This window comes from Haliotis asinina, chromosome 11 (assembly GCF_037392515.1).
Source record: "Haliotis asinina isolate JCU_RB_2024 chromosome 11, JCU_Hal_asi_v2, whole genome shotgun sequence".
Lineage (NCBI taxonomy): Eukaryota > Metazoa > Mollusca > Gastropoda > Lepetellida > Haliotidae > Haliotis > Haliotis asinina.
In genome coordinates this window covers 22,190,450-22,217,359 of record NC_090290.1, presented here as the reverse complement: position 1 = coordinate 22,217,359, position 26,910 = coordinate 22,190,450, and the positions used below count along the sequence as shown (strand labels likewise).

Sequence of the window (26,910 nt, the reverse complement as noted above, 5' to 3'; positions counted from 1 at the left end):
CCTTATGTTCATCATTTCTCTGCCGACATGATATGGTATCCATCTTGCCAAGAGTATTCTAGTCAAATCAGATTGCCCATTTCATTGTACAAATACAAAGCAGCTGGAGTTTTTCTCTCATGAATGCATATGCAGTGCAGTTCCTTATGATACAAAGAATGAGAATATTTATGTCTTCTGTCAGTGTCAAACCAGCCCCAAGTAAGAAACTTCTTTAGATTTTGTTTGTCTTGAAACTGAGACATAAACTTTTAGATAGTCCTTGACAAGAGCAAAACAGACAGATAATATACTCAAATTAATGAGTTCACATCTGCATCCAAACCTGTTTACCCGACTTCCTCACTATAAGGCTTGTAGGATTAAAGTATCTGTGACATCAACCTATACCAACATCAGCAGTACATGGTGTTAGGTGTGTTTTGAGTGGAACTTTAAGGTTGATATGTTATGAAACCCAATTCATGTATTGAATGGGTGTTGGCGTTATAGCGAGGAGGGCATGTTACCTCTGACACAGGTCTCTCTGGCAGGTGGTATAAGATCTGACATGACTACATAGAATGACTTGCATGATATGTCAGAAAGATGTGAAAACCAAACAACTTTGGAAATTGGGTTAGCTATACTCAGTTCTGTAAATAAGATGTGTAAGTATATAAAGTGCCCTGATGCGAAAATTTTTGACTTGTTTCTTTTCAGTTCAATGACCATTGAAGAAAAGCAATCTTATGAGAATATAGCAGTAAATACTCAAAATTCAACAAACTTCAAATTATTCAGAGAAATGTTTCCTGACTGACTTAATACTATCCTTGGCATAAACTTCTATGCAAGTGAGAGAGCCCCAAGAGTTACTTCCCTTTGCACAAAGCAATCCAGTGATCATAGGTGAGAGTGAGTGAGTATAGTTTTACATCACTTGTAGCAATAGTTTAGCAATATCATAGTAGGGGACACCAGGAATGTATGCAAGGTACATTTAAATCCTACCTTTCAAAATCTGGCTTGTTGTAATTTAGATGTACTGTGTTATGATTTTGGTGTGTTACCGTAGTTATAACATTCATTTTGACCAAGAAAACTTTCCATTATGTCTTCCATCTCGAACAAAGCTGTATCGCGCTGTTGGGAGTTTTGTGACATGTTTGATCAGCATTTTGATCAGCATAAATATGAAATAAATTTGAATTAAAACAAAAAATTGAAGTTACATAAAACAGCTTTTAAGCAGAATTATTATAGAATAAATGTTCGTGAGTGATAACTCAGGGTAGTTTTTATAATGTATGTAGACAGATTTTCCATTTTTAAATTAAACATTTTGGAGGTCAACATGTATCACTTGTGAAGCCCCAGCTGGTAACATTAATAGCTTATAGGGTCTGTAGATTCAAATGTGATCACCCCGACAGAAATTTCCACACTTGGTGTGAAGCCCAAAATTTTTCAAGAATTATAGTACTGTTCTCATACAATTTGTACCTCTTGTGAAAGATTCTGATTGGAAAGGCTGCAGTAACTTTAATGTGATTGGGACAGTTATGTATGTACGTTATCATATGATTCTTATGTTGTTCACAGGTAGAGTTTATAATATAAGTTCTCACATCATGTCGAGGGAAATATGCGGTTTTATCGGTCCCGAGTAAGGTTGTATTCCCCAAGCCAGGGGCGAGGGGAATACAACCTTACGAGGGACTGATAAAACCCTGTATTTCCCTCGACACGGTGTGATAACACATTTATCCAGCTGAATGTTTTCACTAAATCAAAGCAAAACAACACAACACGTTAGAACGTTTTGCTTCAATTTCTTCTTCTGATGTTGTGGCAAAATGTTTCATTGCTGCTATGTTGACACCAGCTGATCATGTGGACCTCAGTGCACTGCATGTTACTAAAGGCTTGTCAATGGACACTTGGTACATGGATGTACATGGTATTTTATCAGAGTCACATGGACCAATCAAAACTCGACATTCTTACATGAGGCTAGATAACAGCTTTTGTCCTTGGTAATATAATTTTGAGGTTTTGACAGAATCCTGTGATCTTAGGTACAAATTCTTGATTTGCCTGATTGTGTTTCAGAACAGCAGAAAACCCAACTGTCACACACTCAGAAGAGACATAGCTTCAAAAATAATATTACAAAAGTTGTCTGCCTTGAATAATTGTCTGTTACTTTGCAAGGATGGTGTTATCTTCTGTTTTGAATTGTGAGTGAGTGAGTGAGTTCAGTTTTACGCCACACTCAGCAATATTCCAGCTATATGGCGACGGTCTGTAAATAATCAAGTCTGGACCAGACAATCCAATGATCAACAACATTAGCATCGATCTGCACAATTGGGAACCGATGACATGTGTCAACCAAGTCAGCAAGCCTGACCACTCGATCCCGTTAGTCACCTCTTACGACAAGCAGTCATCTTTTATGGCAAGCATGGGTTGCGGAAGGCCTATTCTACCCCGAGACCTTCATGGGTCTTGAATTGTGAGAGTTTAGATAATAATATTATTGGTGAACAAAAGCAGTGAAAGATAAAACAGCCTGGTGGTTTGTAGCTTGCTTGACGCAATGTTATCAGGTAGATTATCCCAGAAATAGGTTCTGCTGAGTCAGCAGTAGTGACCCGTCTGTCAGCTGTGTTTGGCTGCTGAGGAGGTTAAGGACCTGTGGATTGGCTCATTGACATATCCATGTGGTGAGCATGTTCTTGTTCTTGTCCAACCTGTGAAAATACAGGTTAGAACTGGTCTACAGTAAGGATGTGATAGGATCAGACTAACTAACAGACTAACCGACTAACTTGGTTGAAACATGGTGTCATATCCCAATTGTGTAGATTGGTCACTGTTGATCACTGGATTGTCTTGTTCAAACTCAATGATTTACAGCTATATTATTGCTGACTGTGGTATTAAATAACAACATTCATCCAATCCGACTGTGCAGATAGATGATTACTGTGTCTGGTACATACTCCATTATTTACAGACCACCACCATATAGCTGCAATATTATTGCTGAGTACGGCGTAAAACTAAACTCACTCACTCACCTCAACTCGTTCACCTCACTCACTCGTGCTTCTAAAGTAAAGGAACCTTGGGTTCCTTGGGTTGACTGTTAGAATATTTTGAAGAGAAAATGTTCAGAAGATGCCTGATGTAATTTTGTTTTCTGAATATGCCAGATATTGTTTAAAAATAACATGATAAAAAGAATAAATGCTGTCCAATTCCAGATTTCTTAGGAGTCAGGACAACACAAGAATTTGATAATATTCAAGGCCTCCGGCCTTGTAATCAGTGATAGATTTCTTAAATTTTGTTCTTAGCATGAATGCAATAATTGTTTAAATGTTGTTACTAAAATATAGTTACTTAAATTAATTACTGTTATGTCGAGATGAATCAGAACGGGGTAGGTGTGTTGTGTATCATCTCTTTGTGTCACCATGATCCTTTGGTGTGATATTTTAATATGATATGACTAGATATTTGTATAGAGCCGATATCCAGTTAATTCAACTGCTCAAGGGTGCTTTGGTTTTTCCCTCGATCATTGGATGTCCATCACAACGGCACATAGTATTTTCAATCTCAACTCCCTGGGGATCATACAACTCTTGCAGCCACTAGACACATCCAGTTAATGTGGCTTTCCCATCCTTACGAGGTACCCATTCACAGCTGGGTGGACTGGGACACATAGTCACAGTACTTTGTCCATGTTTACTGCACGTTGCTGTACCCACAACTAGGTGTTTGACGTATTCGTGTGGCCACCATATGGTCATCTACCAACGGATTCATGGGTCCTTTTAAGTGCACAGGGTTATGCACTTTGTACTAGGGGTTGTGACAACACTGAAAGAGTCTCCACACAAAATTGTCTCCAAGACTTTTACATCCTGTCTCAGGTGGGCTCGATCACGATACCTCAACCTCGCTGGATCACTAGCCTAGCGCTTTAGCAAGCTCGCTCACCACGCCCCCAGTAATAGAGTATATCTGATGAGCAGAAAACACTTAACCCATCTGGTTATGTCAGTGTGCTTGTGTGTGCGCATGTATATGTATGTGCATGCATTTCTGTGAGTGAGTGAGTAAGTGACTGAGACGTAAACCTCCTTGGACAATACACCTCCCACAGCTTATCTTCAGGGAGTAGTATGTGTTTACACAAATTTGTGTGTTGTGGCTTATCAGTTATTTAAAAACAGAGTTGGAAGGTAATCGGTCCATCTTTCCGCCACATGTGTTTTAGAGAAAATGTTGCATGGAACTGTTTTGTGCCATTTTTAGAGAGTATTGCTTCCTATCTTCAGGTCATTATGTAGCCAGCTTGTTAAAGCATTGACCTGCTTTCCCAAGACCCAAGGTATAGTCCTTACTTGGGTACAATGTGTGTGACTCATGGTTTTCACTCAAAAACAGTATTTGCCCTAATGCAGAAAGCTTCAGGCCTGATGATTGAAAATAATTTTAAAATCAATCGACAGAATGATTAAAAATAGTTTTCAGTTTTAAAAAACATATTTTCGAGTGATCAGAATTTTGTTGTTTTAGCATAACACACTTGAATTAAGTAAACTGACCTTTAAATTTAACAAATATTCACAAACATGTGATCAAAAGTATGAACGTCGCAAAATTCTAACGACAGGTCATTTTTAATTACAATTCCAGTGTCTTTCTAGACTAACAGCTAGTCTCTGATATGAACATATTTTACTGAAAAAACGTTCATAGTGAAAAAAAATAATATAATGAAATGGAGCCCTGAGACTTTCTTCATTTTCAGCTATGGAAATCTAGACTTGCCACATTTTCTAGAAATGTGTGGGCTTTCTTTGATATATATACTTCAGGGTCTGTACGACAGACTAGTGTCTTTCTTGCATGTATGTATTTCACTGCGTGACATTATTTGTTATAAAAGGCATTAAGTAGAAAAGATCTAGTTAAAAACACTTAAAATTTTTGAATACATTATTAATGTACATTTCCATTTTAAGCAATATTTGTTCACCACGAGTTTCCCGATAATCGGTAGTGGAGTCGGTTGCAGATTCCCAGCACTACCTATGGACCCAAGTATCATAAAATGTTTTGAGTTCCGATCAGAATATGTGGACCTTATATTGTGTAGGCCCTCGGTACATTTTAAGTAATTCACAGCAAACAGAATGTGACAGCTAACAAGTTGAAGAGTCTAATTTAACTGACTAGTCTTCATTTACAACCAAATCAACATCAAGATTAGAATCTTCTGGAATGTCTGTCTTCTATATTGCTTCCTCAAGAATGAGAGCCGTTTCACTTACAGACAACACCAACTGATTGAGAAAAAAACTAAAAATTAATGAATGATGTTTTCAGGAAAATAGTCCCTTAGTTATTAGGGATGAACATGCTATTATCCATGAAGACCTGCAGAAATTAAAAGCTGTGGGTCTGAGTGACTTTCGGTTGACTTCTGGCCTGAGGACTGATGTGAATTTCGATCGTTGCTCTGAAGGCACATATATTGTCCTGTCTCTCTCACCTGAACATATTGCGAAATACTCCCCAGCATCAGAACATTATCAGGATTTTTCTATGTGAGTTTTTCTGGCAATATTTATGAGTGCATGAGTTAATAGAATTCCTTATCACCACTTTTGTAATTAATACGGGAACTCCATCACTGACGCAATGACATGACGACAGTCTTAACAGGATTATGCAGGTAAATATTTGAGAAGTAGGGACATTATGGAAAGAACGTCATATGCAGTGATTGAGATAATGGCGGAGCACATAGTGTCATTGATTATGGGTCTGGAGGCGTGTGTGGGATGAAGGTGTGTGAAAATACATCAATAATTAAAGCTTTTGATGAATTTCACGGAGAGCCTGGTGATACTGGCTGGGTTGTTGACTGTGAGGTTGCCTCTCTGGATGAGAAGGTTGCCATGTTGACATGGTGGTTGAAGGCGGGATTAGCACGTGGCTTGAGTCAAGGTACCAGACCTGTAAACAGCATGACACAAATATTTACCACCTTTTGTTTATTTGTTCTTCCTTAAAGTACAGCTAAATTTAATTACTGGGGATGTTGTTGGGGGAGTGTTGAATAAATAAACAACATTCTTGGGGGTGGTGCACTCTGGTCATAGCATGGAGGTTCTAGGGCATGTTATGTTACAATATGTATGTCACCAAGGGCCTGGTTGGTTGACTGTTTGGCTTGGTTATTTGGTATGCTTGGTTGCTTCAGTTTTTTGGATTGTTGGTTTGTGTTGCATGCAACAGTATTTCAGCTATATGGTGTTGATTATTGAGTCTGGACCTGACAATCCAGTGATCAACATCATGAGCATTGATCTACACAATTGGGATATGAAGACAACCAAAGTCAGTGAACCTGACCACATGTTCTTGCCAGACACCTCTTATGACAAACATGGTTTACTGAAGACCAATTCCAACTTGGACCTTTGCGAATCTGTTGTCCAAGAAAGAGTGCATTGTCATCTGATGAAGATTCTGGGTCAGCATAGGTCAAACTAATCCCATGATTGGGACTTGATGAAGATTCAAGGGTGGAGTTGGTTGAAAAAGCCCATTTCTGGTGTCCCTTTTTTGTCATATGGCATTTAACTAATGTTAAAGATGTCATAAAGTCATATTCACTCACTCACTCACTCACTCACTCACTCACTCACTGTCACAACATGGTTTGTAATGGTCTTTTATCTTATATTATTTCAGTTTGAAAATTGTGTCTTCATGAAGGACCTGTAAAGAGACTGTCCTATTTTGCCCATTTGGTAAAGCTGCTATTTTTAGTTTTGTGTTGACCTGTACAGGTTCTGTAATCATCAGGCAAACACAACTTGTCATGTGATCAATTACTGCGGTATTTACACACACCTCGCTAATAGATACATGACCACAGTGGTGACATTTACCTCAAGCAATCACAGAACCATTCACTCCTGGAGGAGGACTTTAAAATGTCTAGGTCTGGAGTGAGTGAGTGAAGTCGCTCTTCCACACCTGTGGCATGATCAGACGTGTTACAGGGGCAGTAGGTTCACCCAGTGGTCGCTGGCATGATCAGACATGTTACAGGGGCTGTAGGGTCCCCCAGTGGTTAATGGGATGATCAGACGTGTTACAGGGGCAGTAGAGTCACCCAGTGGTCGATTGGATGATCAGACGTGTTACAGGGGCAGAAGGGTCGCCCAGTGGTTGATGGGATGATCAGACTTGTTACAGGGGCAGTAGGATCACCCAGTGGTCGATGGGATGATCAGACGTGTTACAGGGGCAGAAGGGTCACCCAGTGGTCAATGGGATGATCAGACGTGTTACAGGGGCACTAGGGTCACCCAGTGGTTGATGGGATGATCAGACGTGATACAGGGGCCGTAGGGTCGCCCAGTGTTTAAAGCGTTTGCTTGTCACAGCGAAGACCGGGGTTTGATTCCCTGCAGGGAACAGTGTGTGAAGCCTATAGCTGGTGTCTCCTCCTTATATTGGAGGAATATGCTAAAAAAAATTAAAGTCAATCACTCTGTTGAATGACATTTTCTACCCTCAGGGATACCCTGGAGATCTCTTCTGCCCTGTCTCTTCACATCTGTGATTTTTGTCTCATGGTTGTCATACCCTGTATCATCCAACAACAGCAGCAGCCTCATGTCTGTAGATGAGCATGTCTCCTCACTGACAATGAATATATGACACCTCTGTTGCCATGTTACCTAATGGACAGTTACCAATGCAATACTCTCAAGTGTACCAGGTGATGGTGTGATTGAAGAGTTATCTCATCATGCTGAAGGCCCAAGTACATGGGTATCTTGACATTGCTGTAATATTACTAAAAATGACGTAAAACTTTCCTTGTTCACTTTAATAGGTGATGATGCACAGTAAAGATAAAGTCTAGGAAATTTAATTGAAAGCCTGTGTAGATTTACAGAATGTCATTGTTTATTGCGGTAACAGATTAAAAACATTTTAGTTTTGAAATTGAAATTTCTTGTGGCCAAATCAGTGCATTACATTCATGCAATATATTCATAGACCCTTGCAACCAGAAACCATGCAGTCAAAGGGAGGCAACTCTTCCAAGACCTGCACAGCCAGGCCATATTGAAATTGCAAGCTCTGATCAATAGCTTCCTGCCTAATCAGGAGATGTTTCTACTGGGGCATATTTTGTCTTCAGCAGATGATGCAACACGTCTGGTAACTGACTGTCTCTTGTTGTGACCTTGTGTTTATTGTCACTGTGACCCGTTTCGATAAAATTGTGAGTTAGTTGCATGTAAGTTGACACAGTTTTGATTTTCTATATCCCTTGTCTTCATCTCATCTTAATTGCTCTGAAATAAGATTTCCTTCTTACTGGCTTTTTTGGGCCTGGTTTCTTAAGTACTGCATTTAGAGATGTTCCAGCTGTGTGATCACTGCCTGTAAATAAGTGAATTTGAACCAGATGATCCAGTAGGAAGTTAATGAAAACGACCATTTGTGCATATTGATGCTCGTACTGTTGACCACTGGAATGTGTATTCCAGACTTGCTTATTTACAGATGTGATATTAGCAATAATATTGTTGACTGCTGTGTTAAATGAAGTACAAAACATGTTTATGTGAACCAAGATTGGGGTTAAGTGTTCAAGCTAAATTTGTGTTTCCTGATGTTGCCAGATGCTCATGTGCTCAGTCACTGGTTTATTGTCCCCAGGTAGAATAGGCCTTCAGCAACCCATGCTTGACATAAAAGGCAACTATGCTTGTTGTAAGAGGCGACTAACGGGATGGGGTGGTCAGGCTCGCTGACTTGGTTGACACATGTCATCGGTTCCCAATTGCACAAATCGATGCTCATGTTGTTGATCACTGGATTGTCTGGTCCAGACTTGATTATTTACAGACCACCACCATATAGCTGGAATATTGCTGAGTGCGGCATAAAACTAATGTCACTTAACTTATTGCTTATTGCATCTACATGATAAGCTGAATTTAGCAGTAAGTGTTATCCAGAGATGCATGGATGACACTAAAAATACCTTCACACTTTGTACCCATGTTAGGAATCCAACCTAGGTCTTCAACATGACAATCAAAGACTAGGCTGCCGCCAAAAAGAGTGGGTCTCATGCAGCATGTTAGTCATACAAAGCAACCTGATAAATAAAGCTTAAAATCAAGTTAGTACTTAGTTTGTAAAGCAAAGCCACAACAAAATAACTATGCTTGATTAAGCTTTAATGAAAACTTTGAATCATGACAACTTAAAAATGTTAATATTATTTGGCACAAATGAAACAAGGAAGGGAACAATTTAGCATCAACATAATGGTTATTAGCTTGAACTAGTGTCTCCACATTCAGAAAAAATGCCCTGAGATTTTAAGCTGCAACTTGACCTGGTCAGGACATATCAGAGATGACTGTCATTAATGAGTAAATATTTAAAACATTCTGATCCAAAACATTGCAAAACACCAAACAAAAATTAAGAACATAACTTCAAACTGAGCTTAGCAATCCCATTAAATGTAATTTTCACCAAAATCATTCCCACCACTGTCAGCACAATTTGCCTCAGTCATCAACATCTTCATCACCATCATCACCACACCATGAACAAAGGAAATATCCGAAGAGTGATACGAAGTTTTTCGAGTGCATATCAAAATTCATATCGCAATATGCATCATTTTTTTGTCTGAACTGGTAAATGCTGGTATAGTGCACCATCCTAGATAGAACGTTGTGTGAAGGATGTCTGAAAACAGTTGTGTCTTTCCAGACGTCCAGTGATTGACGGGGCGAGCATCAGTCTAGGCAGTTGGTGCATATTAGGCAAGCATGGTTCATACGGACCGATTCTGGTTTTAGATCTTCCAGCACTGGAAGATATAAGCCGCTCTATGTGTTTTAAGTAAGAGGAGATGGCTGCCATCCAACTGTAAATCTCAGAGTCTATGTGTTTATCAGACCTGAGGAAGAATTCAGAATTTTTCATAGTTTCTATTACCAAGACTGTTTGTTCCAGGGAAAAGCAGCCCTTGAAAGTTTGAAAGTGTCCTTGAAAAGTGCAGACACTTTTGATTTCATTACCTAAATGTTTACCATCAAATGGAAAATATAATTAGAACATTAAATTGGTTAAAAAGCAAGTCGGTGGATATACTGTCGCTAATGTCATATCAAGGTCAATCAAATGCAAATGGAGTTAATGTCAGCAGTTTAAATCAATTTTGATCTCACTAAAACATGCTCTTTAATGAATCTTGTTTGATAGAGCACCTGTGTTATGCAATTCTGCAGCAGCGTGGAGGGAACTAGCCTTGCTCCAAGTCTGTATTCACTGATAAGTCCAGGGGGGGCAGACTAATTACATCCACATAATCAGTAAGTGTAGATAAGGATGCCCGTCTTATAAAGGGGCACCTTGTTCTTATTGTTTAAATAATCTAGGTATTATGATTTAAACTAATATTCATTTCACTAGAGACTTGTGCAAGTCTGGGGGAATGAATTGTGTCTGATAAAGGTCAGCTCAGAGGTCATCCAGCAGCTGCCCACCCAACTGTGAGACAGTTATGTCACTACACCTGCTGTCCTTATTCAGCAGCAGCTGAAAATTGACCATAGAGGGAAATACATTACTGAAAACAGAAGAACCCATTGGTCACTTAATCTTCAGTTATTGTTTGGGAAACCCGTTGATTTGGAGCTGTGGTGTGTTATAGTGAGGGGGAATCTGTTGTTTATAGTGAAGGGGAACCTGTTGTTTATAATGAGGGAGAACCTGTTGCTGATTGTTAGTATGCAGGTCCGGATGTGACAAGTTAAATCTGATGACATTTTGAACCAGTAGGAGTGTCTGACATGCATGTGAATTGTCATGTCTGCTGTGGGAGATATATGTTGCCTCACAGTCACTAGTTTGTTCTGATGTTGCTCATAGTGTACACAGTACTTGGATACTGCTGTTTCTTGGAGTACAATACTTGGATACCTTCTCTTTATGTAAATACTGAGATCCCTCAGTTGCCTGGATACTCCTCAATACTGAGATACTGCTGCTAGTTCAGTACTGGATACTTCTGAATACTAATACTGGAATACTTCTATTGTCTGATGAACAATACTTACAAACCACTGTTGCCTGTAGTGCATCAATTTGGACTATCAGTATGGAATATTTATTTGTGATGTTGTTGGTGGTTGCCACAAGATCCTGTTTATTGGTTCTAGATGAGCTTGAAAGTGGTGGTATTTAACTTTTCATGGTTTATGTTTTGCTGCAAGTGAGTTGACAATTGTTGGAGTTAACTGGTGCCGTGCAATGTCTAGGATGAGGCCTGCTAGTTCCCAAGCAACGTGGTATCCTCATGGCAATGAGAACAAACTTAAGTACAACTTCTGGAGGAAGATTCTGAAGGTAACATTGGGAAGTGTCATGTTTTCATTAATGAGGGGTTATGTATAGATGGAGTGTCATGTTCTCAGGGGCAGATCCAGAGGATTCTCTTTTGCTCCTTTACTGAGGTCATGCATGGCTAAGTCATCGAAGAGCAGCAATTTGTTGTAGTGTTGCATCCCTTTAGAAAGCAAGAAACTGATCCTTGTGGTTCAAATTCGTTTTCCCATAAGTATGACCTGCCGTTTTTCCATACCATCCTTTAAGTTGATGCTTATGATGTTTATCACTGGACTGTCTGGTCCAGACTTGATTATTTACAGACCACTGCCATATAGCTGGAATACTGCTAAATGTGGTGTAAAACTAAACTCACTCACTCACCCATACCATTGTTGTAAGTTTAACTGAAATGGAAAAGAGACCTGCGTCACTTTCCTACACATCAAGCATACAGCAATTAAAGTTAATCTGGCTACTGGAATAGTAGCCTGTCTCACAGTCCTTGAATCACATTATTTTCCCTTGTGATGCTGAAGCCCTAACTGTTGTAAGCCTACATTTTTCTGGTCTTCTTTTCAATTAAACTGGGTTCATTTGGTGCTATCAAAATTTTATATGTTCGGAGACTTGGCATTAGTGTACTGGAAAAGTGGTTAGTGCTGCTGCTTCACTCACTCACTCACTCTTCTTTAAGCCTCTACAGTAGCTTTACAGTTCACGGTTAGGCTCTGTCGTTGTCCGTCATACAGACCCTGAAGCAAATATATCCAAGAAAGTCCATGCAAGTGTAGAAAATCTGGCAAGTCTACATTTCTACAACTCCTGAAAATGAAGAATGTCTCAAGACTCCATTTCATTATTATATTTTTTTATTTTTTACTATGAACTTTTTTTCGCCAGTAAAATATGTTCATTGCAGAGACTAGTTGACTTCTGTGGGAATTGTGTGTTTGACATTTGCTGACTCTGAGATAAGATTCATCATTTCACTGCAGTTTGACAGCAGTCTCAATGAATCAGATGTCTTACTCTCCTAAAAGAAAACTTTCAGTCCAGCATAATATGATTTCTGTCTTGAAATTGACTTAAATAAGATTTATATAATTAGGGACAAATTTTATGTTTTTCATCTATATAATCATGTCATTTTTGAGTCCCATGGCAATATTTGCCCAAGGTTGTACCATGAAGCAGATTTTTGTGATGTGTTGAGTCAGTTTATACAAATCAAATTTTCACAAGCGACAGGATGAAGAAATGAAGCCTGATTTGTATGTTAGATAATTTACTCGAGAACTCTCTCTTCTTTCATTTAGGAAAGTTTTCAGTCAGACTTTGCCTGAAGCAGGCTCTAAGCGAGATATCAGAATTTCACACCGAGAACCATGGAACATTCAGCTCAGATGTTATTTTATACCATTTTATTTTCTATGCCCTTATAAATTTCATCCACCTTTTTTTCTACTAAATATCACAGATTGGTCACAATTTCAAATTTTTACATTTCTGCCTCTTTATTTCCAGAAAAGTTTCAGTCCGCCAAGCAGTCCATCATCACTAAGAGACGGGAAATGTAAGTAGAATGTGTTTCCTCTTGTTAGAGGCCCATCACCACTTGCTGAATGCTAATAGAGAGTTTCTTATGACAAGCCTGTTTAAGGAAGTTTGTTTAAGGCAAGTCTGTTCAAGGCAAGCCAGTTTAAGTAAGCCTGTTTAAGGAAGTTTGTTTAAGGCAAGCCAGTTTAAGTAAGTCTGTTTAAGGCAAGTCTGTTCAAGGAAAGCCAGTTTAAGTAAGCCTGTGTGGCAAGCCAGTTTAAGTGAGCCTGTTAAAGGCAAGCCAGTTCAAGACAAGCCAGTTTAAGTAAGTCTGTTTAAGGCAAGCCTGTTGAAGGCAAGCCCGTTTAAGCAAGCCTGTTTAAGGCAAGCCAGCTTAAGTGAGCCTGTTCAAGGCAAGCCATTTCAAGGCAAGCCAGTTTCCATTCAAAGACGAAAATGTTTGTGAGGAAAACATGCTTTTTGTATATGTGGTCACTCTTACTGATTTTTTTTTTCATGTCATTGCATCTCATTTGCATAGATTGGTGCTCATGATGACAGTCACAGATTCAGTTGTCTTACACATCAATGTCATTATGGTGGAATAATGCCACATTGAACAACAAACAAAACAAAAACAGTGTTGAAGTCATCTGCAAGTTTGAAAAAAAATCTGACAAATAATATTTATCTAGTTGATTGTTTATACATATACAACATGCAGTTTTGTGGAAGGCATGACTGCTGAAAGGATTTAATTACTGTCCCGTGTATCTGAAAAATTGCTGAGAGTGGCATTATGCAATAAAGGAAAACTCAACAGGGCATTTACAAATAAATTATACATTTCAAGAACTAGAGCAACAATTCATGTTGTTTTTCCACAGCACTTTCAATAACAATGTAAACTGTTTGATATTTTCATCAGGGAGTCCATAAGAACATACACAACTTTATTGATGTCTGCCTTATTGCATTATTTGACATTTCAGTATAGATTCCTGCATCTTTCTCAGTAATCTAAGTACATTATGCATGTATTTTGTCACCATATGCTATTAACGTGTCAGGCTGTGCATCAGTTGCACTGTAACTGTTGGGCAGAGCTGCAATCAATAAGTACATTGCCCATGCCTAAATGGACGGCAAGCTAGCCACCAAACTACATGTCATTACTGTTCCTCCACAGCCTGTCTGATATGGTAATCACATGGCTGTGTTGTCACTGCTATTTATAGCTCCAGTATGGAACAAACCATTTTATGTGGAGGGTTGGAGGGATGTTTCTTATTGTTATCATCAGGTATATTTAGGTCTCTGATTGTCTGTAGGCAAAATCTATTCTTGTGTATTTGTTTGAGTACATTCAAATTTCAAACCTGCAGAAGGAATCATCTCATTTGCTGAGAATTGTGCAGTGTTCACAACTGGCACCCCTATCAAGAAATGGTTGAGATTCATGAATATTAATATTATGTAAATATAGAGGAAGTATGATGCATTGTGGTACCAACCTTGAGGAAGTGTCTGTGTTGACAGTGAGGTAGATAATATTTTGCCCTAGAACTTTCCATCCAAACTGAGTCCTGGGGGCTAAAAAATCCTCCCAAAAACCCATGAGCACTGGTGGTGATTTAGACATGGATTGCCCTGTGTCGTCTTCAGGTAGATCCTTGAGTTGAAGTGCCTGTCATTGCTGTTAAATGTGGCTGAAACTCTTCTCTTGCTTCTTTCCATTTGGATGTGGATGGTGCTGTTTGGTCAAACCTTGAATGAAACATCAATTGATTTATTAAAAATGTAACACGTCTCCCTGCTTCTGACTAACAGCTTTTCTAACCAGTTCTGCATGCTGTTCAATCTGTTGTACCGTGATAATGTAATATCTTCCATAAATGTATATTTAATTAGTTAAAAAATATATGTGTACAAATCTGGCATGCATGCTTCAACTCAACTGTCTCCTGTCTCTACTCTGTTTCTTTTGCTCAGTACCGATGTCATATGATTAGTTTATTTGTCAGGTGTTCGTATATGGGGAAATATTCAATGATCATTAATTTATGTGATGGCTACACCTTATAAATTGACCATATTTAACAATTAGGAAATATTGGCTTATGCGACATGGATGACTGATCAACTATAAAATTCTAGACACATGGTTCAATATTGTCTCTCGTCACATGAACATTTTGTATCATGATAGCTATCAAATACATAATTTTTTACTGGTTCATTTGAGAGTTAACTGTGGCAATAAATCAACATAATTATGCAGAGGTTTTAATTTTGTAATGAAAATAAAATAATGACTTTCAATCCCCAGCAGTTTAGACAAAAAAGGCAGATTGTTTATCTTTTGTTGCTTTCATCAGTTCTCAGAGGTGACTCACATATTCCATATGTTGTCAATTTGGCATAATTTTAAAGACCTGAATTTCCTTTACAATTACCCGACAATTTCCATTTTTGGCACAGTAATTTTTAGAAATACCATGTATGAAGCCTAAACTATTTGTATCTACACAATCATGAAGATTGCATGCCAAGAGTTCTTTTCCCTCCAACTACTGAATTTGGGTTCTTTTATTATGCAAGACCTGACTGTACCTGCATTTTTATAACTCATAGTTGTCTGGGTGTCATTAACTACCTACATCTCATATTCATAGAGCTGAGCTATTGCATTCATATTTGGGAGCCTTTAGGTTTTATTCTGAGAACACACTGATTTTTTTCTTGTTAGGTTAGGGTTCCAAGACATGTAAGCCATACCTTCAGTGCATAGGTTCATCACTCTGCTTTGCTGTGGTGTTCAAAGTTTCCAGATCTACAAGGTTTTATTCTCAAAACACCCTAATTTTTTATCCTGTAATAAAGGTTAGGGTTCCAAGACATGGAAGCCCATGCCTTTAGTGCATACACTCAACACTCTGCTTTGTGGCTTGTGTTCTATTCATATGCCTTTGATTTGGCCCTGTGCTTGCTGACCTTCAGGTCCAACTAATCTTCTTGCATGAGTGAACAGGTATGAACATTGATTGCCGCTGACAGGGCGCTTTATATTCATGGTCGTACACACATGGCTGGAGGTGCCCTACATGGCTGGTAGTGCCAATAGCCGAAGGTTTTTGTTTATGTAAGTACCAAAAACATACCAACACCTCAGTGATGAGAATTACTGACCAGAATGAGAACTTGTTTTCAGGAGACCAAATGATCAGTAACAGTTGACATCTACTGAATGGTAAAGCTGACAGTTTACATGGAAATGTCACTTGTCCTTCTGAACCTTTTCAGTCTCAGACAGCAGATTTGTCTCAAGCCCTGTTAGCGCATGGGCAGACTAATGCTTACTCTCTGAATATATATATAATATTGATTGTAGCAAGTAAACCCATTTCATCTGAAAAGGACTCCCAGGGAGACCTGACATTCCTGAACTTGAGGATACCCAGACTTGCTTCATTGAAGACTTAAGCATTAATGAAGGTCTAGGCTATAGGGAGAGTAGTACACAAGATGATATGTGACTTGCTCACAGAGAGATAACTGTTCCATAACCAACTTTCGATAGCTGCAGTTTCATCTCTCATCATAGTGTTGATGTTTACAGTCAACTGTTGGCTTTTTGTCAGGTGAAACCCATTTGCTTAGGAAAGGAAATATTCAGTGTGTTTGTCACAGGGTATCTGCTTGCCTTTAAGTCCTGGGCTAGAGAAAATCTAAAAAGACAAGCAATTTTTCCCTGTAGTGATATTGGATACATGTCTTGTCATTTAAAAACTGATGAATATGATGTTATGGCAGCTGTTATGGTAGCTGTCTTAGTGATGAAAGTAAAGACTGAGTTTGTGAATTATCTTTGGATCATGGTATTTCAACCTTTTATTGTAAATTGTCAGTCTTAAGTTGTCAGTAATTCTTATTGTTAACAGGGTAGAATGAAAAGCTGTGTACAGAATGTCATTCTCGGTGGCACATCGTATTGAATTGATGGCAGCCTGTAAACATTAAATCTAGATAGACAAACCAATGACTGATGTTATGAGTGATACGCAATGCTTCTGGGTTAGAATGACATCAAGTCACATTCCATTGGATTCCTTTGCTGTTCTGTTTCTGCTGTTTTAGTGGTTGTGATGTACATTATGAATAACGTTAAGGATAACAGGTTCTTTATTTTGTGAGTGCAATGTTTCGATGCAGATTCTTGGACCACTGTCAAGAATATGCATCAAAACATCTGACAAATAAAATATAAAGAAGTTGTTATGCATAAGTCAGCTTGAAAGTTATGAATTATGGCTAGTGAGATATGAATATGTTATTAATATATTGACATTTCATACCCAGCCCGATTTATTCAGTTGACCCCAATCAACCAGAAATCTCAGAGAATTTTCAGAATGTTTGATAATGCAAACACCATATGCCATAAGATTAGAAACACAGATCATCCTGTGTGAAATTGGTTTGTTGTTGTTTGCTGGTGACCTCGGGAGCAAGGCTGTTATGGTGTACTTGAGGCTGCAGTTACCAGGATGTCTAGCAGACGGCATCCAGAGAAGATATGTAGGTAGCATGCACTGCCAACTGGCCAATTTCTCCATAGGGACACTCTGACTTAGCCTCTTATGAGAAAAATCTAGAAACTCTTCCTAGAAAGAGTTCAGTTTCTTCGCCATCTATATTTTGTGTTGGTACATGACAGACGTTAATGCAATGGAATATCTGAAAGCATGTGAGTATAGATGCTAAAATATATGCGTGTGTTTTGTGTCAAACATTAATGTCAAGGGGAAAATGTCAGAGGACCAGAGGTATTTTTGGACATTACTTCTGTTCTTTTGAACTGCTCAGTCTTCAGTGTTCATAGCGAAATATGTGTCTCTGGATATACACTTTAGTCTTGCCTCAGGAATTCACATTGATTAGTTTTTCAGGTGTTGGCTTAGATACTGTTTACATTAAGGTTTTAAGAAGAGGATTGGTTTGATGGTAGCCATGCAGAGTATTGGTTTGATGGTAGCCATGCAGAGTATTGGTTTGATGGTAGCCATGCAGAGGATTGGTTTGATGGTAGCCATGCAGAGGATTGGTTTGATGGTAGCCATGCAGAGGATTGGTTTGATGGTAGCCATGCTTCTTTCATAGTACCTAAATGTAGTATTATGGTGATTGTGTTCAGGGTAGATTTGTTTGTTTGTTGCCTAATGCAGAAGATTCCTGGTAGAAGCATCTCCTTTCATGAAACTACTGAATTTTAGAAAACAAGGACGTGAAAAAAATTCCCAGGTTTTAATTTAAATAATCATTTATTACTTTGGTTCCAAAGGTGCTTAGATTTTAAGGTTACATTTAGTATGATAATATCGAGTTGTAAGAATATACACAAGGGTTCTTTATTTTAGAGATAGTGTCAGGCACTTCCTCATTAAATATGGAACACATTCAGTCGTAAGCCAGTGTTGAAGAAGTTTATCATCACAATCGCTTTGAGAAACAAGGCCCTGGTAGAGATGGTTAGGACCATAGTTGATGTAACAAATAATAATCAGTGGGTGGCAGGGGCGTGCAATCATCTGTAAACATAAGGGTGACCCATTCGTGTAAGGAACTGGAATTAGCTTACAGGATTAAGTCTCTACGGCATGTTATAAACCAGTGTCTAGGGGTTTGAATCTCATCTTGTAAGAATTATGGGTTTTTCTGTCATCAACCAAGCTGTTCACACAGGTTTCACCCAGATGATAAATGCCTAACATGTGCACTGCTTTGGGCAAGCTGACATACTGTGATTTATATGAGACAGGAACTCTGTTCAAATGTCAGTTCACCTCATTGCACTGTACTATCTCCACATGCATCAGCTTATACATACAACTGTATGAAGTGAATGAATGCCCAATTATTTCGTATTACCATGGTTAACTTGTCATGGCATCATGGATTGACGGTAGAATTATGAAATAATTGGGTGTTGCTAACTTCTTGTGAGTAATATTTATGAGTTATGCAGCTGAACTGAAATGAGATGGCAAGCTGAGGGAGGTCTTGGTGACCTGTATGTGTTCTCAGAGCTTATTAAGTAAACAATTTTGGTTGGGGTAGCCAAGTGGTTAAAACATTCACTCGTCACACAGAAGTACCAGGTTCGATTCCCCACAAGGGTACAATGTGTGAAGTCTATTTCTGCTGTTTCCAACCATGATAATACTGGAATATTGTTGCAAGCGACATAAAACTGAAAACTCGCTCATTGTCTGCTAAGTGGATATGTGATCAGACTCGTGCATGTCGTCATACCCTGACAATGTTAGATGATGCTCATGATGTCAATCACTTGTTTGTTGAGTCCAAACTAGATAAAACAACAGGCTACTACGTAGATAGGTAATTATTTTGATTTATGCAGCTTTCATCAGTAAACATTTCTGTAGGCATGCTACACATGCAAGATTGTCTCCCTGGCAAGCATTCAATGTAAACAATCATTTCCTTGGCACTGATACCATTTGTACATAAATCAGTGGATCTGATCTTGTCTTATTGCTAATTCTGAGCTGCCCTTCTAGAATGTTGCAAATGAATTTCTTTTCATGTCTGTCTAAGATCAGGGAGTGGCGCATGGGAGTGTTTGATGTTGACCTTGATGACAAAACATTTATATTGATTTATGACAGATTAAAGAAGCACAAGCCTCTATAATAACATTGCTATGGAATTCATCTCTAAGTTAGATGTTTTATTAGCTTACGGCAGAAGTGAGCAGATGACTTCTATACTTTTGTTATCAGAAGATTTGGATCAGGTTGATGTTTCAAGGGACAAGATGTTTCAAGGGAGGTAACTGTGAGTGGCATGTTATGACAGTAATCTGAGGATTTGCTCAAGGAGTGGTGGAAGTTACAGTAAAATGATCATGAACCTCACACACAAAAACTTAATGTCTTGTGTCATTATATATGTGAAAAACTAATTCTGTATTTGATACTTTTTCCTATTTATTCCTGCTGTTCATAATGTCAAATTTTGTCAGATAAACTTTTAACTTTTAAAGTGATCAAGCAAGAAGGAAATAACCAGTTAAACAGGTGAATTTTTGGACAAGCATAAGCTCTGGATGGTCAAGCAGTGAAAGTATTTGTTCCTCAAAAGCAGTCAGGTTTGGTTTGTCTGGATGTGGGCTTTTGAGAATTTGTAACTATTGTGTTCATATTTATGGGGTCTTAGGGGTAAGTGAAGAATTCTGGCTGCATCATCATTGTATCTGAATATGCTTTGTCATTTAGTTTCACAGATGTTATGTTTTGTATATATGGGGTTGGAATTAGATCCTTTGAATAATTGCCTTAACTCCATATTTAGGCATTCTCTTACTGAAATGAGAATGGCTTTTCCGCTGGACCAGTGCTGAGTTTGATGTATTTAAACACTTGCTTTGCTTTTGGGGACTAAATAATACGTATAGAACTAACAAATTCCTGTAAAGATACCAGGTTGGATCAAGAATATGAAATCATCTCCATGTGCATGTCGATGATCATCCAGTCAGGAAACTGGCAACAGATGGCGTTACTTTTTGTAATTCATGTTTAGCAAATACCTGATGGGTTTAGATGTATCATTAGATCTTATATTCAATTCGTATCAGTATTTGGCTCAGTTATGTCTGAGTAAAGTGTAATTATGTAGAACAGTGGTTTTCCTTGACTTACATGCATCAATTATATTGGAGATTTGCCTCATTATATGTTTTAAGTAGGTTGTCAAGAAAACAGTATCATTCTGCCTTCAACAGTGAGTTTGACCCTGTGTTCATGACTTGCCAAAACTTTCTTGTTTTGGATGTTGCCAGAATGGAAGTCATTATTGGAGTTTATTCCTGTACAAGACATGTTGATGATTTGAGTTGTACTGTGTCAATGGGCCTGGTCAGGCTGACCAGCTGCATGTATTCAGTGAAGAACTATGTTCTACAGATCTTGCTTCAGGGTAACAGTGTTCTAGACAGTGTGCAAAATAACAACTGGCCAGCTAGCATGTGACTAGTTATAGTTCAGTCAGGCCAGTGAATTTCTGACTTTACCAGTCTGACTGGCTTGTGAATTTTCATGGGTTCATTTTGTACTTATATCACTCTATTCGACTTGTTCAGTTATAATCATTCAAAATATAATACACTTTTAAATCATGCAAGATTATTTCCAGATACAAATGTTTAATCCTATTTGCAGCTTAATGATGAAACCTGTGTCGTGTCAAAAATATCTTACTCTCATCTATTTTTGTAATCTTTTGCTTAGTTTCTCCATTCAAATTTCGGGCTTGTGAATTGGTTTATGGGCTAGTAACTTTCAGGCATAGCTAGACCGACTGGAGACCGACCAACAGTTTGGAAACAATTTGACTCAGTGATTCTAAAGAGCTTGCCTCAGAGTCAAGTCATTGAGACAGCATGTTATACTTCATACACAAACACAAACTGCAAGCCATAGTATATAGGGGAATATGTGTACATAATTGGGTACATGCTGCACAGCGTTAAAAATAACAAAAATATGGCAAAACAAAATGATAAATTTATAAGAATTAATTCATCTTGAAGGGGGAAATACCTGCAATACAATGTTCATTAATCATGTCCTAAAATTGATATTTCTAGCTGATTGTGATGTAGAAATTGGCTTAGTTTGGGTTTTACCTACACATTGACTCCTATGTTATTTATTTATTGCAGTTCTGTGTTCACTTGCAGCAATGACTGAACTGGGATCATTTGTTGTTTTGGAATTTTTTGAATATTTGTGTTCATTTATTTTTATTGATGCTAATTTGAGTGGCATATTTGACACGTGTGTCAGCTGTTCGCATCTACCTGAATATTTGCTCACTTGATCATGAGGTGGTTTACATGGCTGCCATTTGTCATTTGTCTCATACATCCATGTTCATGTGTTCAGCCCTATATAGTGAGACTGACGAGGAGACAGCTGGACTGGTACATGAGATGATTGTACATAGGGTAGAAAAGATGAGGTTTCAATCATTCCATGATGCTTAAGTTTTGTGTCGGACAACTGGGACTATGTGTTGGCATGACAACTGTTCACAGAGAACTGTAAATTGATAATTATCTTGTCTGGTAAATTAGTTCCTAATGAAATTTGTTGCAAGGAAAGCAGTACATCTATGAAGTGAGTTTGTATGTTCCTCTTATGCCAGGTCCCTGTGCAGGATTGAGGCAGTTTAAATAATAACTCGTGGAACAAGTTGATAACTGCCCATAATGACATATTATACATAGTTTGAAAAATTACTATGGAATAAGTCAGAAACTACCGATGATGGCGTATTTTACTCAGTCTCTGTGATTCTTAGGAATACCTTTTGACTGTAATTTGTTCTGACATGAAATAAGACATCGTGCCAGAATCTAGGGCATTGAGACCCAGCAAACATTATCTTGTATATACCACACAGACATATAGTGCAGGCACAACAAGCATGTTTCACAGGCCATACATTCAATATCTTGTATATACCACACAGACAATAGTGGAGGCTCAACAGGCATGTTGCACCGGCCATACATACATTATCTTGTACATACCACACAGACAAATAGTGGAGGCTCAACAGGCATGTTGCACAGGCCATACATACAATATCTTGTATATACCACACAGACAATAGTGGAGGCTCAACAGGCATGTTGTACAGGCCGTAAGGACAATATCTTGTATATACCACACAGACAAATAGTGGAGGCTCAACAGGTATGTTGCACAGGCCGTAAAGACAAAATCTTGTACATACCACACAGACAAATAGTGGAGGCTCAACAGGCATGATGCACAGGCCATACATACAATATCTTGTAGATACCACACAGACAATAGTGGAGGCTCAACAGGCATGTTGCACAGGCCATACATACATTATCTTGTACATACCACACAGACAAATAGTGGAGGCTCAACAGGCATGTTGCACAGGCCATACATACAATATCTTGTATATACCACACAGACAATAGTGGAGGCACAAGAAGCATGTTGCACAGGCCATACATACAATATCTTGTATATACCACACAGACAATAGAGGAGGCTCAACAGGCATGATGCACAGGCCATACATACAATATCTTGTATAAACCACACAGACAATAGTGGAGGCTCAACAGGCATGTTGCACAGGCCGTAAGGACAATATCTTGTATATACCACACAGACAAATAGTGGAGGCTCAACAGGCATGTTGCACAGGCCATAAAGACAAAATCTTGTACATACCACACAGACAAATAGTGGAGGCTCAACAGGCATGATGCACAGGCCATACATACAATATCTTGTATATACCACACAGACAATAGTGGAGGCTCAACAGGCATGTTGCACAGGCCATACATACATTATCTTGTACATACCACACAGACAAATAGTGGAGGCTCAACAGGCATGTTGCACAGGCCATACATACAATATCTTGTATATACCACACAGACAATAGTGGAGGCACAAGAAGCATGTTGCACAGGCCATACATTCAATATCTTGTATATACCACACAGACAATAGAGGAGGCTCAACAGGCATGATGCACAGGCCATACATACAATATCTTGTATATACCACACAGACAATAGTGGAGGCTCAACAGGCATGTTGCACAGGCCGTAAGGACAATATCTTGTATATACCACACAGACAATAGTGGAGGCTCAACAGGCATGTTGTACAGGCCGTAAGGACAATATCTTGTATATACCACACAGACAATAGTGGAGGCACAACAAGCATGTTGCACAGGCCATACATACACTATCTTGTATATACCACACAGACAATAGCGGAGGCTCAACAGGCATGTTGCACAGGCCATACATACAATATCTTGTATATACCACACAGACAATAGTGGAGGCTCAACAGGCATGTTGCACAGGCCATACATACAATATCTTGTATATACCACACAGACAATAGAGGAGGCTCAACAGGCATGTTGCACAGGCCATACATACAATATCTTGTATATACCACACAGACAATAGTGGAGGCTCAACAGGCATGTTGTACAGGCCATACATACAATATCTTGTATATACCACACAGACAATAGTGGAGGCTCAACAGGCATGTTGCACAGGCCATACATACAATATCTTGTATATACCACACAGACAATAGAGGAGGCTCAACAGGCATGTTGCACAGGCCATACATACAATATCTTGTATATACCACACAGACAATAGTGGAGGCTCAACAGGCATGTTGTACAGGCCATACATACAATATCTTGTTTATACCACACAGACAATAGAGGAGGGTCAACAGGCATGTTGTACAGGCCGTAAGGACAATATCTTGTATATACCACACAGACAATAGAGGAGGGTCAACAGGCATGTTGCACAGGCCGTAAAGACAAAATCTTGTTTATACCACATGGGTAAATTTGGTGCAAGGTCGATAGTCAGTATCTTCTAAAAAAACCCATTCAGAACATATCTTGTCTAGGCCAATCGACCACGTTTTACAAGCTTGATAGAAGTCACATTATTGATTTATAGAAGTGTGGACTGCATATAAGCCTCGATAAGAACGTTTGACCAGCGGTGGTGTTGGAGCAGATGAAATCTGATGCGGAATTAAATGACTAGCCAGCATTTTGATGCTTCTCGGTGCCCCGACAGCTATTTGTACTGGAAAAGTAGATTTTTATGTGTTCTGTGTTGATCCAGTGCACAACTTCATATTTGGCAATACCACTGATTGATGTGTTCAGTTTGATTAATCAGTACTGCGTCCTCGTATTGAAGGGAGAAAATACTGTGTTTATTAATTAGTGTCAGATTTTAGAGTTTAGTTGTTCTCTACATGAATGTTTAAATGGTTTTGCATTTTTATTGTGTCCATTGTTCCAATGCAAACATTAAGGGCCCTTAAAGGACCAAAATTTGGATAGTCTAGTTGGCAAAAAGGAGTGACTAGGATTTTTAGTAAAAATAAACAAAACGTACCTTAAATAGTTTGGAGTAAAAGAACTATTGTCCTCACCAAAATATAAGTTTAGTGTTGATGCCCTGTGCAGACATCTATTTTTTAAGAAGTAAGCTGAAGGTTCTTTGTCAACAAAAGTTCCTGCAGACCAAAGTTCCGTAATGTATGATACTTATTTCATGTAAGTAAGTGAGTGAGTGTAGTTTTATGCTGTTTTTAGCATTATTCCAGTGATATGATGTTGGGAGACATGGATGGGCTAATCACTTTGTACCCATGTGGAGAATCGAACTCAGGTCTTCAGTATGAAAAGCAAATGCTTTAACCATGAAACTGACCACAGAGATGCATTGGTCTCAGTAGCCTTCAGTAAGTGAACTGGTTACCTCACAGGAGGTGTTCTGCCAGGATTGAGCAAGGTCAGGAAGCTGTGGTCATGCCAACTACAACATGCTGGTGCCATGCTCATATTGTTCTATAGTAGAGGGTGTGACAGCATAATTACATTAACCCCTCAGACTAGACAAAGATGTGTCAGTGACCCTTAGGCATTGATCTGCTTTATGCAACTTTAAAGATTCTTTCTGTTACAGATACTGCACTTTCCACAAATAACCTGGGTGTAAAAGTTAGTTACAATTTAGCGTCAGTCAGCATAATTTCGTCCATACAGAGACAACATGGATATATGGATTACTGGTCCTGGTTAATATTTAGTTATTGGTTTTGTCTGGGAGGCCAGCAGCTCTCTGGAACCCTGAGGTCTAGTGTTTTTCATGCGAAGCTTTGCTGATGATTAGCAGGATATGTTTCGCAAGTCCTGTTATTAGTTGTTTGGACAGTAGTACAAGGATAAAGATAGATTAGTAGCAAACTAACCTATGTCCGGCTTTGGATTGGGTGTATTTCTGAAGCTTTTTTTTTTTTGTGAAAAATTGTTGACAACCTTGAATATGTATATACTTGATTTTTAAAACCTGGTTTTTTTTTTAAAAATGGGGTGCATATAATCGAAGTGATGTAGAGAATAAAGCTGCAAACAGAAATGTAAAGAATGGGGTCAGATGAGGACTCTTTGAATCATCTTACATCAGACTTCCATTCAGATACTGCTTTCTTTGTTTACCATGCAAGAGTGTTCTTCTCTTGTTGCTACTCAGAAATGTTGAAACACTATCATAGCATGCATATACCTCGCAGTCATTTTGTTTGATAAATGCTGTTTAGAATTAAGCGATACACAATAGTCAAGTAGATTTTAACAACACTTTCCTTACTACAATTCTTGCATTGTCAGCTGTTTGTAATTTTGTTGACACAGTGTATAGATATAAAAAAATGCTTAAGTTAACAAGACGTGAGAAGGATAGATTTTGATAGCGATCATGAGAATCTGTCATGAAAATGTAACTTACATTGTGTGATCTGATTGTCACTGTAACCAGCCATGCTTGAACATCCAAAGTAAACATCATCATACAAGACTGTTGCTTCACGTCCATGCCACATTATCATTGGTCATTTCACAAAGTTGACATTCTTTATGCAAATAAGATGATCATGTGACCAGCTACAGATGAACTGAGGTCACAGGTTTCCATAAGAATATAAACCAGGAGAAGTGTGTCCACACTGTTGCAACATTGGACAGGCTGAGCTGGGCTGGACTCCTTTCACTGACAGCACCGACTGCTCTCTGTAGCCTCACTGCAAGCTCTCAGCAGTGCTTGGACAGACTTGAGGTTGTACTTCATGTTCGCAACCTTCTCAAGCCTCAGACTCTCACCTGAACTGACACTGAACTGACTTAAGAGTGTGAGTTGACCGTGTCAATCTTGTCACCATCATGAGCAAACGCAAGAGAAAGCTTAGCCTCCGCCTTCGGATACCCAACAGT

The 26,910-nt window shown here is 38.7% G+C and overlaps 1 protein-coding gene and 1 long non-coding RNA gene across 14 annotated transcripts in view; one reads left to right on the top strand and one right to left on the bottom strand.

Moving 5' to 3' along the window:
- The window catches only part of LOC137256365 (5'-AMP-activated protein kinase subunit gamma-1-like), a 372,719-nt gene that overhangs the window by 289,896 nt on the left and 55,913 nt on the right, over positions 1 to 26,910 (top strand). For 12 of the 13 annotated variants that reach the window (XM_067794188.1, XM_067794191.1, XM_067794185.1 and 9 more), the window contains exon 3: positions 12,982 to 13,030. In XM_067794188.1, the coding sequence (XP_067650289.1) occupies positions 12,982 to 13,030 (49 nt within the window). Of the gene's footprint in view, positions 1 to 10,890; positions 11,476 to 12,981; positions 13,031 to 26,910 lie in introns of those variants that run through there. The other variant, XM_067794197.1, reaches the window with a different exon arrangement.
- Positions 1,798 to 26,910, bottom strand: LOC137256366 (uncharacterized). The gene is made up of 3 exons (XR_010954561.1): positions 26,429 to 26,910; positions 14,508 to 14,760; positions 1,798 to 6,027 (listed from the first exon to the last, which is right to left on the bottom strand). It is a non-coding gene; the product is annotated as an uncharacterized lncRNA (long non-coding RNA).